This window comes from Prionailurus viverrinus, chromosome B3, assembly GCF_022837055.1.
Source record: "Prionailurus viverrinus isolate Anna chromosome B3, UM_Priviv_1.0, whole genome shotgun sequence".
Classification (NCBI taxonomy): Eukaryota; Metazoa; Chordata; class Mammalia; order Carnivora; family Felidae; genus Prionailurus; species Prionailurus viverrinus.
This window is the reverse complement of record NC_062566.1, coordinates 106,401,466-106,415,800: the sequence shown is the minus strand read 5'-3', so window position 1 is coordinate 106,415,800 and position 14,335 is coordinate 106,401,466. Positions and strand designations below refer to the sequence as shown.

General features: G+C 43.8%; 1 protein-coding gene across 1 annotated transcript in view; it reads right to left on the bottom strand.

The window, feature by feature from the left end:
* MTHFD1 (methylenetetrahydrofolate dehydrogenase, cyclohydrolase and formyltetrahydrofolate synthetase 1) overlaps window positions 1–13,803 on the bottom strand; it is a 62,096-nt gene extending 48,293 nt beyond the window's left edge. Inside the window, exon 1 of the mRNA XM_047862313.1 lies at window positions 13,643–13,803. Within this exon, the coding sequence (XP_047718269.1) occupies window positions 13,643–13,683 (41 nt within the window). The 5' untranslated portion in view covers window positions 13,684–13,803. The remainder of the gene's footprint in view (window positions 1–13,642) is intronic.
* Between the last annotated feature and the right edge of the window lie 532 nt (window positions 13,804–14,335).

Here is a 14,335-nt window from a genome sequence, read left to right as displayed (position 1 = left end):
TGTTAGCCTGCACCTTGCCCTCGGCTTGCCCCACATTCCCTCATCATCTCAAGCTTGTGACCTTATTTTTAAAAATCATTTGTATCAATTATCCCATACAATAATATAGTTCAAAAGAATGAACAGATTGTTGGATTTTTCTATCAGAGATTTGACCTGGAGATCACAGTTCTGCTCTAACACAAGAGAACAGGAAACACGTGGCATTTCCACTGGCCCTGCCTCTGAAACTCCCCAGCAGTCCTAGCCTTGGCTGCCTCCCCACCATGATAACTAGGTGTAGTGCTGGGCTACTCAACTCTCTCCTGTCCCCTCCCTTCCCTCCAACCATTATATTAACACAAAGGCCTAGGCACAGGTTCCTACAGGTTCTCCTTTAGCCCTCCCAACCCAAACAAAGCTCACTTGGGGGGGAACCATTGCCAGGCACAACGTAAGACATTAACAAGGAACCATGAGAGGAAACAGCTCGTTGCAGGGATTCCCTGCTTTTCAAAAGTTCAGGTTTGCCACTTTGCTTTTCAGAAAAACCTCTGTTAATATCTGTTTTCACTAGCCCAAAGGAATACAGAGGATTTTTGCTTTATGGGGAAAAAAAGCAAAAACAAAAACAAAACAGCATTTAGTGTTTGTTTTGCAGCAAGCCCTTCCTGAAGGGCACTCCCCAGCTCCCTCCTGGGGAACTCAGCAATTCAGCATGAAGCCACGAGAGCTTTGAACTGTGTGAGTGTCTGGGCTTTATCTCCATGTATTTTGCGCATCTATTAGCAAGATGTGTCCTCAGGTATCAAAGAAGCCTAAGTGAGGTTATTTTTTGGGTCTTGGAATGCTTGAAAAATTTTCCAAACCTGCTTCTTTGCTTTGTGCCACTTTGGCTTATGAAAGGTTTCATAGGAATACTGTACTGTCGAATAGTGGAGGAAACCTGTATCCGAAATTCTCAATAATGTTACGAGATGGCCAAGGGAGGAGAGGCCTTCCTATTTCAAGATATAGAAACAGACTCTAAGCAGTCATGTGGTGTTCTGAAAGCCAATTAGCTGAAAGCAGCAAGCGCAAAGGCTCTGAGTGGGTAAATGGGGTCCCAGGAGAAGCGGTAACCGGATAGGGTAAAGCGGGGTGCCTGTCTTTTATTCTGAATGTGATAGGAAGCTGTTAGAAGACTTGGAACAGGGCTGACATGACAGGACTTAACATTTCTGAAAAATTACTCCTGGCTGCTGAACTGGGAACAGACTAAAGGGAGAATGGTGAGAATCTGGGACACAAGCAAGAAGCTATTCAAATTGCAAAAATCCAGGCCAGAGGGGATGGTGCCTTGGACTCTGGTATCCATAGCTGGCAAGAAGTGGCTGGATTCTAGATATATTAACATGAAGCACAGAGAAAATGCGGGGCTACCGATGACTCTTGAGGTTTGGGGAGGGGGTGTAAAATAGAGCTGGGAAGATTGACAACTACAAATATTTTAAGGCACAGAGCAGATTTCATACTGATACTGTGAATTCATTTCCCAAATCTTATAAGGATTCTAGAATAATGACCATCTGAGGCCTGAAGAAGGGACTCTAGGGACAACTAAAAGTAATATCCTTACCCAGCAGGTAGCAAGCTATGAGAACCCAGTACTACAAGGTGGTATAGGTGGAAAATATTTCAGCCCACTAGGTTAAGAGCAAAGAACAAAATGTTCTGTATTTTCTATGCTATAATTTAAATGGATCTAAGTGTGCAATTTTTTTTTTCTAAAAAAGATCATAGACTGAGATCAGTTACAGTGACTCCCTTAAGCTTTTCTCTAAGAAGCAGGACTATTTTTGAAGTTGCATTAGCAGGGTTATTCTTCCAACTAGAAAGATTTGTTTAAAAGCTAACATTTAGGTCTCCTTATGAGACATGATCAGAATAGCAATGAAACATTTAAAAATGCACATAAACCACAATCAGCAAGAATTAGACAGCCCAAAACACTAAAGCAATATGCAGAAACTTTTCTGTTTTAGCGAGGAGAAAAAAAAAACAACAACAACCGAGATTGTTGTAATTAAAAAAAAAAAAAACTGGGTGCCTCGGTGGCTCAGTCGTTAAGCATCTGACTTGGGTTCAGGTCATGGTGTCATGGTTTGTGAGTTCAAGTCCTGCATGGAGTCAGCACGAGACCGGCTTCCGGTGAGCCCCATTTCTCTCTTTCTCTCTGTCTCTCTTTCTCCCTCTCTCTGCCCCTTGTGGTACCGCCCTCGCTCACTTGTGCCCCCTCTCTAAATAATAAATGTTTAAAAATTTTTTTAATTAAAAAATATTTTTAAAAAAATTTAAAAAGACAGTTGTAACAAGGTCTCCACGGTCCCTTATAAGGTTTTCCCTGCCTCGGTTTCTGAGTTGGCCACTAACTGAGGAACTCTGGAAAGAAAAGCAGAATAACAACAGCCAAGTGCAAGCATGCTTGAAGCTCAGAAACTATAAAAGACATGGAGAAAAGTTCACACTCTCTCCCTCATCTACCTTTATTTTAGGGTCAGAGAGCTATGAGGAGTTAAATGCTGGGAAACTCTTTAGTTTTCATAGTTCATTACTTCCAGAAAGCTAAAATGCCACATCACAGAACACCTTCTGAAACACTGACACCCGCTAAATCAACAGAAACTTTCTTGAGTTGCAGATGCCTTGATTTCCAGCCATGGCCCATGAGGTTACACTGCTAATAAAGATTCAGGGAAAAGTGAGGCAGAAATAGGCACTTGGAGAACACCCCTGATGCCTGGATGGTAGACCTCCATATGCCAGAGTCTCACCATCCTGCATGAACATTCTCTAAAACCTAAGGGAAGATACATCTCAATGTCAGTGGAGGAGAAATCAGTACTAAAGTGCAGGTGAATGTGGTAAGACAAAGTGGCAGTAAACCATTAAAGCCTCTGGTCCTGTTAAACTGATACTAGTAAAATAATCATAGCCGATTAGATACAGACACAGATGCAGTTTTAACTAAGTTGCTACTGGCATCTAGTGGGTAGAGGCCAGGGATGCAACTAAATATCCTACAATGCAATGCAAACAATTATCTAGCCCACATGTTAATAGTACCCAAAGTTGAGAAGCATTGCTCTTGGCCAATAAAATGCAATGTCTGGAGGTATCTTTTTGTCTAAGGGGTGAAAAGCAAGGTAGAAATCATTTATATTTCAGGACACCTGGGTGGCTCAGTCAGTTAAGCAGCTGACTTTGCCTCAGTCATGATCTCGCAGTTCGTGGGTTCAAGCCTCGTGTTGGGCTCCGTGCTGACAGCTCAGAGCCTGGAGCCTGCTTCGGATTCTGTGTGTGTCTCTCTGTCCATCCCCTGCTCGCGCTCTGTCTCTCTCAAAAATAAACATTCAAAAAAAAATTTTTTTTAATCATTTATATTTCAACCTGTCAAAATTTGTTTAAATCTGTATAGATAAGAGTCATGTGCATTACTATTTTCTCCAACTTAACTTCTGCCACATACAGTTGTTAAAGAGTCTAATCAATAAGTCAAAGATGCATGTCCCTATAGAATCACATTACCCCCAGAGAGTCCCAGTCAGATAATACCCGTAAATAGTCACCCAGATTTCTTTTGCCAAAGTTGTACAATTACTCCTGGAAAAGCCCAGTACAAATTACAACTCATTCTTTATGATATAAAATGTTGGCTCATTTTCAAATTTTGGACATTTTACGACAGAGACAAAAGCATTGCTAAAATATAACCCAACAGGGCCATTTCAACAGAAGCTATAGGTAGAAAAAGGAGGCAGTAAAGGGTATTTAACCACCTGGCTGAGAAATCTACATGATGAAAATAAAGCTGCCTCAGTCAACAAACACTGAAATACAACACAAGCTTAGAGTAATTCCCAAGTGATTCTCAAAGGTGAACAGAATATACCTTTAGTAACCGATCAGAGAAAAAGGAAGGACATTCATCTTCATTCAGTATGTAGGGCTTTTCTAAAGGACACAAATTTCTTTTGCCCAACTTCCCAAGGAGTAAATTATTGTTGTAAGGTTTTAACTGTGCAAAACACACATATTTTATTTGCATTGTTTTCATGCTGTTCATTTGTTGTTTTATCTCATTTGTCCATACAATGTTATGCTGCTAAAAATAAATACTTCAAATTAAAAAACAAAAACAAAAACACGTAGTTTCTTGTAAAAACAATTGTGATTGTGAGGCCACCTAGTGTTCCAAGAAATACATATATTTCAAATTCTTAGTTAAGTTAAATTAAAAGTCTAAATTACCTTCTTGTTAGAACTGTTTTCAATTATTAAAAAAGAAAGGGGGAGGGAGGTGGGGAGGGTTGTCCTGGGGTGGCTCAGTTAGTTAATTGTCAAACTTGATATCAGCTCAGGTCATGAGACTGAGCCCCGTGCCAGGCTCTGGAGCCTGCTTGGGATTTTCTCTCTTTCTCTCTCAAAATAAAAAAATAAGCATTTAAAAAACACCTGATTGTTTTCACTGATACATGGTATAATAGCAACAGCTATACTGTATCAGTATACAGATCAACTAGTATCAGTACTTTCCTTCATTATGTTGAAGAATAAAATATTTAATGTAAGAATTATTATAATTAATGCAAATATACACTAAACTTGACAGATACCTCAAATATATATTTGAAAACTTAATGTGAATCCATTTCATGCTCCAATAAAAATTTCTAATGTAAAATTCTTCCATCCAATCTCTCCAAGACCTAAGGAAGGTAAAGTGCCTGACATTCAGGACGTGAAAACAGCTAATGGTGTAAAATTCTAGTGAATCTTCTAATTCTCAGTGAGTATACAAGGTATCATTAATCCATATACACAATGATACAATAACTACTTTCCTTAAGTTTCTAGATCAGGGTTTATCAATCTCTGCACTACTGACATTTGGGCCAGATAATTATTCGTTGGAGGGGCCTCTTCTGTGCACTGTAGGATGCTCTGGAACATCCCTGGCTTCTACCTCTTGATGCCACCAGCATAGATGACAAGTCCCCAACCGACAACCAAAAATGTCTCCAGACACATCCAAATGTGCCCTGACTAAATGTGCCTTGGGGTGGAGAAAAGGGCAAACTGGCCGCATTTGAGAACCACTGATCTAGAGAGAACACATGGAGCTGGGAAACCAGGTTGAACTGGTCAAGAAAAGCTTCCTGAAATGTACAATTTTAAAAGTGGATTAAATGCGCATTAGAGAGAGAGACAGACAGAAAAAAGGTGCATTAGAAAAAGGTCACAAGGGGCACCTGGGTGGCTCAGTCGGTTAAAGCGACCGACTTCAGCTCAGGTCACGATCTCGCGTCTGTGAGTTTGAGCCCCGCGTCGGGCTATGGGCTGATGGCTCAGAGCCTGGAGCCTGTTTCTGATTCTGTGTCTCCCTCTCTCTCTGCCCCTGCCCTGTTCATGCTCTGTCTCTCTCTGTCTCAAAAATAAATAAAACGTTAAAAAAAAATTTTTTTTTAATTAAAAAAATAAAAAAGAAAAGAAAAAGGTCACAAAGTGGAAAACACTGCCAACTCCAGGTGGACACAACCAAGTGTGGTAGGATTCCTGAACAATGTGGTCCCACCACCCTTCCCCCTCACAGGGGAGAGGGGGAAGCTTCTACTCTGATCCAACAAACTTGGTAACATTAAGAATAGAGAGCACAGCATTGCTAAGCTTTCCCTTTCCTCTCAAAAAGTCAGGATTCCAGATTTTGGGGTATAATTATACACATAAATGTGCTGGAAAGCAATCCAATTTTAAAAAATAACTCTGTAAGCCCAACAAAATGTATAACTACATCTGGCTGCTAGGCCACCATTTTGTAACTGTCAGTTGGTAACAAGAGTTATGAGACATCACAGGATGGCCCCACGTATGAGGCTCTGTAAGCAAGAGCCCAACACGCAGAGTTAGTCTCCCCATTAACCACACATCTGGCCATCAGAGCTGCTTTTGGGCCCAAGTCCAAGAGGTCTTTGGATCATCATCCAAGCAGAATGTGGAAAGAAGGTGGAAGACTGGGGGCCTCTGGTTGGAGAGGAAGAGCATGCCAAGAGCTCTCTCTGAGAAAAGCCTCACAAAGACCTAAGCTTTCTACTTTTATGGAAAGCTAAAGGAAAAACTTGGGTAAAAAGGGCTTACATCTAAAAGGCTGCTTGGGGAAACTGGGTGGCTCAGTCCATTGAGCGGCCGACTTCAGCGCAGGTCATGATCTCACAGCTCAGGAGTTCAAGGCTCACATCAGGCTCTCTGCTTACTGACAGCTCAGAGCCTGGAGTCGGCTTCAGATTCTGTCTCTGTCTCTCTCCCCACCCCTCAAATATAAATAAACATAAAAAATTTTAAGTAAATTATAAATGAATGAGTGAGTAAATAAATAAATAAATTTTTAGGAGGCTGCTTACAAGGACTAGTACTTGGAACCAAAACGAAAGATCATTTATCACGTTAGGTCACTGAAGATAAATTCCTTTTAGGCTCTGGCAAAACCTTTTACAGAAATACTCCCTCTTTCCTGGTACTCCTCAAACACCAGTAACACAAAGCTATACCTCTCCAGCCCAGGCTCTAGGGGAAGAACTTCTTATCAAGGGTGAAAAGAAAAACTTAGCTAACAAAGCAAGAAGGTTTGACTTGTCTCCAACCTTGAAAATGACTTTCTGAAGAGAAGCAGTCTGGGAGCCTTCCAAACTGATTTAATTTGTCCTTTCATCTCCTAACAGGAGGATACAAGTTTGCAATTCCTTTTGGCAAGCAAGTAACAAGCCCTTGGCTAGGAAGAAAAATACACTGTGGAGTCCCTGCCATCAGCCTTATAACTCTTCCCCCCACCCCCCCCCCCCACCCCCCCAGCCTTGTAAGTCTTGGTCAAGTTAGTCATTCTGGCCAAAGCTTTAGAAACTGCAAAGTGGAGGGTGAGGTGGCCAGGGTGGCTGAGGAATCCTGACTGTGGCACCATCCGCCACCCACTCCTTCAAGCTCACGGAGGGACAGTGCCAGGAGATACCTTACAGGAGAGCATCAAGGGGAGCTAACTGCACAGTGCAGGGGTGCTGGGAACTTTCAACACTATGGATCAGACCTCAGTGGATACAGTCGTAACCACAGTAGCTCTGTGGTTCTGAGAGCCTTACATTACACACCCTTTTAATCCTCTCTGCAACCCCAGGGTATAAATAATTGCTACGGCCACCCCCACAGTACAGAAGAGGAAAAGAGAGGAAAGCAAGGCTCACTAACTTGCCCTGGTCTTTCTACCCTGCTCAGCCCCTACCAGGGTCCATGGAAGGAGAGGGTGCCTTTTCCCTCTGCTCCAGGGACCCTACTCCATGCTAGGCTAACCTGATATTCCTTCTTCCTGAGGGAAACACAAGGGACCACACACCCCTACTCAAAGCCCCACTGTCCAAATCCCAAACTGCCTGGTGCCAACCTTCTTGATGGATGAGGACAGACACTTATTCTTGGGCCACATCCTCAGGATTTTCGCTGGAGCCATGGCCACAGTAGTTGGCTGCCAGCTCCAGTCTCTGCCAGGGTCTGCTTACAACAATACTCCAGTAGCCTAGATAGGCGGTCTAGTTACAACATCGCAGAGGATCCCACTCCCCTGCAAGGCTCCCAGAGTCAAGCCAGCTTGGGCATTCGAGGTTCCGTGTAACTTCTGAAAGGCCTGCACTTTGGATCTCATTACAGGCAAATCTTTTTAAGCACAAAAGGTCTACAGGTATTTTATCTACAGGACAAAATGAAAAGCTTATCAACATTTAGCAGCCCTTCTCTGTGGTGGGCAAATTCTTTTCACAGAAATAATTTTTCTAGCCCTGGAGCTAAATGTATAGCACGGTTCCATTTTTATATTTGATCAGTAGGACAAATTCTAATTTTAAGGTTCAAGGTTATAAGGCAGCTACCAAAGACACAGCCTGGATAAACACAGACACCACTTATTTATTCAACAGATACTAACTACAAAGCACCAATTCATTAAAACCCACCATGGGCCAGGAACTGCTCCAAATGCTTTCAAAGTAATGAATGACTCATTTAATTTCAACAACCTTATGAATTATGTGCCATCACTATCCGCAACATGCAGATGAGGAAACTAAGGCACAAAGAGGTAAATTAAGTTACCCGTGCTCCCCAGAGGGAGCAGCGCTATGTCTAGATCTGGGGATTCCGCCCACAGGGAGCATACAAACTTATCCAACTTGCTCTGCTCAACCCAGAAAAACTAAGAGCACCTTCTCTCAGGGCCTGACAAGTAGCAAGCTGCCTGTCTCTTCACAACCAGTCTTTGCAGAAAGAAGACCTGACCAAGAAAAATGCCACCAATGGAAGGAGTGGGCTCAGGTATATCAAACAGAAGAAGCAGCAAACAAATCACACAAAATCCAGCAAGTCTCACTTTGAAAAGCACACACAGGTAAGAATTGTAATTTCTAGCCTAAAAACCAAATTGTGGAGGCCACTTTTAGGCAGGCAGGCTTGAGCAAAGGAATACAGAAAGGGCCACAGTGACCACCAGGCTGAACACAGACAGGCCCATCAGGCGACCCACCCTGAAATATCCAGAGGCCTTAACGGACCAATGGGCTGCTTACAACCAGCCAGTTACCAAAAAAGGGAAAATTCCATATGTCACCAAACCTCTCATTTTCCCTCCTGAAAAGCTGCCTCTTTCCACTGCCTCCAAGCAGACAGCCTCTCCTCTCCCTCGCTGCATATTCAATAAACTTGTACCTCCTTTGTTCTGCCTCAGGTGAATTCTTTCACCTCCCTCGTCCCCACAGGCTTCCACCTGATTGTTGCCCCGCATTTAGGGCCCCCATCTGATCAGGAGATACCCCATTTAGGCACCACACAAATCAGGGCGGTTCCTCCATCTAATTTCCATCCCTTTGTCTCTTTAAGGACACCTCTTTTAAGCCAAGGTGGTGGGTTACCGCCAAAGACAGTGTACTTCACCCAGTTATGCTTAGTCAGCTTCTCTGGGGCCCTCACTGTTGACCCTAAGGCAGTCATTTAATAAAGAATGAGGTCAAAGGTCCATGGCACAGGCTTGCTTTTGGTCAGGAACCCTCTTCCCCATAACATCGGTAGGCTCATGGCCCCACAGCCTTCAAGTATTTGCCCCAAAGTCACTTTTACAATAGTATGAGCTTAATTCCCATATTTAAAATTACAGTCCCCCCATGTGGCAGGAATCTCTGTCCCTCTTCCTTGCCCTGGTTTTCCCTTTGGCACATCTCACCACCTCACATTTTTGTACCTACTTTATTGTGTGTCTCTACCCATCAATACACAAACTCCAGAAACAGGGATTTGAGCTATTTTGCTTACTGCCATCATCTCTAGGTCCTGAAGAGTGCTTGCATACGGGAGGCACAGAGATATTTGTTGAATAAGTCAATAAATACCCAAAAACGACACACACTTGTCTCTGACCCTCAGATTTCTCCCAACTGTCAAACTTGGACTGCAACCTTCAAACTCCCCTTAAGGGAGAAATGGGGTGTTCCTCCCAAAGGGAGACAATTTGGCAACTAGATCCCAGATTTCCCACAGGGTAGAACAGGCAGAGATGGAATCTGGAAATGATGAACTCTGTCTAGTCCTGGCTTCCAGGAAGGTATAAAGGAATAATAAAATAATAAATGATAAAAAAATAATAAAATTAATAATAAAATAAACAATAATAAAAGTAAACAAAAGTCAAGGATGGTCTTCTCAGCAGTGGGAAGCACAGCAATGAGAGACTGCTCTTAAGTAAGACAAAGATTAGTTTACGAAATTCCTTTCAGCAAAGTTATAAGTGCCTGAGAGCGTGAAAAATGCCATGTGCTGGGTGAACGAGACTTGGTTCCAATTGAACCTCTGCCATTAACCTGTGGCCAAATCGCATCACTTTCTATCCTCAACTATTATTGCCTCAGCTGCAGGATGGGATGGATCGAGTGGACTGGATTTTGGAGAAATTCTGACTGTAGAACTCATGGCCTGTTCCACTCTTTCTCCCCCCAAGGAAGGGATTTTACATTCCAAACACTGTATCAGGGAAGAAACTGCCCAGAGCCCTTGAAGGCTTGCAAATTTATCCCCAGAGAGACCCAACAGTTGCTGGCAACCAAGAAAGCTGATCTGAAACTTGGGGAATGAGGGACCCTTTCCTTGGACTCCAGGGTCCCTGGTTGCAATGTAAGAAGTTCACTTACCTTTCCTCTCAAGAGTGTCCCTGACCCAGTAAAAGACGACAGGTGGGGATACCCTGCCCAGAGCCTCCGCCTGCAATCCAGCCTACTCAAGCTGAATCTTGTTCTTCAGATTCCCACTGAGCCAGCAGCCAAGTCAGAAACCTATTGCAGCCTGAGTACAAGTTGCTGGGGAATTGCAAGATCCCCATGAGCCAGGAAGGCTGTTTCCCCTGCCAAGGCTCCCTCTCTCTGAGGAACTGTGAGTACTACAAGCTCCATGAAGGTCAAGGTGGCAAGGTATGGCAGTCTCTGAACCATTTTATTAGCACATGAAAGACAGATCTTCTGTAAGGACAAGGAGACCCTGGTCTTAATGCTCCTGTAAGAACTGTGTTAGGAACTAACTGACTGCTCTACCACAGGGCAATGTAAAAAGTTAGCTATGTCAGCTCTGAGCAGGCTGTGTAGAGGGGACCCCTCCAGTACCTGGAAGTCTTTTCCAGAGAATGCTTTCAATCCTTATAGCCAAATCGTTGCCATACTTCAATGATGAGAACTGGATCTCTATGTAAGGTTTTAAATAAGTGGTTCTCACTTTCAAGATGCATTAGAATCATAGAAATGAGGTTTTAAAAGATTTAGAGAATATTTGAATCCAGTGGCTTATTGCTAGCCAATTCAAATGAAATCAGTCTGGTGTGGGCACCAGGCATTGATGTTTCAAAAGTACCCTATGAGACTCATTGGCAAAACTATCTTGGAAAAGACTGGCAATTTCTACTAAATACAATTATACATATTTGTCCTACTACTCTACAATCCTCTTAAATATGTAACCAACAGAAATATGCATATGTTCCATCAAAAGACATGCAAAAGAATGCTCGTAACAGTAAAACTCCTAATCACCAAAACTAGAAACCTAAGTGTCCTATTTACTGGATGAGTAAATAGTAGCATATTCATATAGTAGAATACAACACAGCGATGAGAGTAAATGAACTACAACTACATGCAATATGAAATAATCTCAGAAACACAATGTTCATTGAAAGAAGCCAGACCCAGAAGTCTTTATGCCATACAATGCCATTTATATAAAGTTCAAAAACGGGCAACATTAATCTACATTGTTAGAAGTCAGGTGAATGACTACCTTTGAGGCACCTGGGTGGCTCAGTTGGTTGAGTGTCCAACTTCGGCTCGAGATCTGAAGGTTCATGAGTTCGAGCCCCACATTGGGCTCTATGCTGACAGCTCGGAGCCTGAAGCCTGCTTCAGATTCTGTGTATCCCTCTCTCCCTGCCCCTCCTCTCCTCTCAAAAACAAATATTTCTTAAAAATGATGACTTTTGTTGGGGATGGTGACTGGAGGTTTAGGAAGGGAGGGCTTCTTGGGTGTCAATGCCATTTCTTGATCTGGGTGCTATTAAGTTCAGCTGCAAAAAATTCATTGAGTTGTATACTTATGATAGGCACACTCACTGTATGTATTAATGTTTAAAGTTTTTGGGTTTTTTTGAGGGGGAGGGGGGGCAGAGAGAGAATCCCAAGCAGGCTCTGTGGTCTCAGCACAGACCCTAACAGGGGCTTAAACTCACAAACCACAAGATCATGATCTGAGCCAAAATCAAGAGTTGGAAGTCTCAGTGACTGAGCCATCAGGGCACCCCTGTATGTATTCATGTTTAAATAAAAAGAAATAGTAAACAAAATCTTCCTCAGTGACTTCAATGTGAGTTAATATTGGGAACCATTGAAATAGATCTCAAGCACCTATCACTGTCAAAAAGATCATGAATCAATCATCCATGTATACATTAACTAATTTCTAATCATTAACACAGCTAACATGTGTTGAACACTTATTACATGTCAGGAATAACTCTAAATGTTCTTCAGCTAAGAACTCATTTAATTTCTCCTAACAACTCAATGGTCTACATATTATCTTTATTTTACATCAGAGGAAGTGCTGGTATAGATAGGTTAACTAATTTGCTTAAAGCCACATAACTAACTACTAAGGAAAGATTTCTAGGTATTTTGGACATAGACATAAACAAGACAATGCATGTATTTGCCTTTGTGGAGTTAACAAACATATTTAACTTGCTCTCCATTCAACAAAAACATACCCATTGAGCACCTATTTTCAGTGGCCTGCCAAGAAGCAAGCCTAAATTATCTCTTCAACCAGTCTTTTTAAAAAGACTTTATCAGAAAAAGCCACTGGTAAAGGGAGTAGGTTTGACTGAAGGCAAACCAAAAGCAAAGTCAAGCAGAAACAATGTAATTCAGCATACCACATGTTCAAAAGCACTCAGATGTATTGTGACTTCCAGTCTCAAAGTCTGGAGTTTCTCTTTCCCAATGTGGAAGATTCATTACCATTTACTGTACATCTCACCTTCTTTGTCCACCATCTCTACCTTCCAGGAAAAATCATTTTGCCCCAGGATGGTTTTCACTACCAGTGACTCCCTAATACACTCAAAAACCTTTTTACCCACAGAGTTGGCAGGTTTACAAGACAATTACTGTTGCCAACTATGGTAGTTATTAAATAACTGCGAAGTCAAAGGCCCCAAGATCAACAGTCGGAGAGTCACACAAAATGTATCCTTTCCTCTCCTACTCTCATAGTTTCCCACTAGTCACCTACCTCCCAGACAAAAAGCAGCAGGGTGTACTTCTTGGGAGTAAGTCTGGCAATCATATCCACCAGTTAAGCATTTACATTTCCTATATAGGTAGAACAAGCAGAGGCCAAATGCTACACAGAATAGTGTCAGGACCCAGGAGCCAAACTTGAAAGTAACTCTAGGGCCTGGATGCAGACAAGGGTATTAGAGGAGCATGAAATTGAAGGGAAAGGAAAAGCTTATTGGGTTCCACTTAGCAAATGATGACTCAGGTGTAGTGGGAAAGCTATGGTTGGAAGAGGTCCCTCCGTCACTAATCAGTCTTGTACCCTTGTCAAGTTTTGTCACTCATTAATCTTATTAATTTGTCTCCTCAGCTCCGAATTACAGCGTAAGTGAGGAAACTGCATTTCTGAGTTCTGATACGGTGCTGCAGACAGTCCCAACCACTCTCTTCTGGCAGAGAGCCGTCAGCAGCTGCATTTTGAGGAGCACAGTCAGGCGGGTTAAGAAAACTGGTCCAAAATCCAATCGCCAGCCGGCCCGCCATCAGGGAGCCCTTCTATTAACGCGGACGGTGCCCAAGTCCCCATTTTTTCGACTGCAGAGGATCGATCTTCAAGTGTGATGGGTTCAATACTACGTCCTCCCCCACGCCCCCGGCCAGCCTTACTCTTGCGCTACAAGTGTCCCTCCAGCAAAAAAAATGGGAATATGGGGACCTGCATACTCTGCTCAGAACCCTCGCCTGCAGCCCAACATGCCCTAACAACAATGACAAGTGCTTACGCGGAGACCACCTTCCCGTTCAGGATTTCCGCCGGTGCCATGGCCTTTATTAGTCCGCTGCCCACGATGGACACCACCGAAACTGAGGATCCAGTAGCTCCACTGGCGCGCTGGCCAGCACAACCCACGTGCTTAGCGACCACCCCCGGAGATCATGCTACTGCGCCTGCGCCACTCGCCCCTCCCCCCCCTTCGGCCCCGTCGATGCGCATGCGCAGTCCGGAAGGACCTAGGCACTTCTGTAGTGTAGAGCCGGGATTTGGACTTCCGAAAGCCCCGGAAAGATGGATGAACTCGATGATGAGCGACTAGAGGAAATGATTGGCTGGTGGAAGGCGTAGTTTCAGATTGCGCCTTCGGGTGGGGCGGGGAACTGCCCGAACAGGGGTCTGGCCTCCAGGCCAGCTCTCCGTGGGCGGAGCAGTGGGCGGAGTTGGAGGGGCGATCTCGCGGGAGAACGGTTTCGCGCGCGCGGGAGTGAGGCGGGTCTCTGGGGCAGGATTGCTCCCAGGGCAAGGTGTACCTCGGGGACTGATGGCGCGTGGCTTCCCCGGGAGAGTTCCGCCGGTCTCCGCGCGGGGTACCTGGTGGGGCGCAGGGCTGGCCTGGGGCGGCTTCTTCTCGCCCACCGGCGCTGTCAGACTGGTGTGGGGCTTCCATCCCTATTCTGAGTCCGAGGGTCCGAATAGCGCC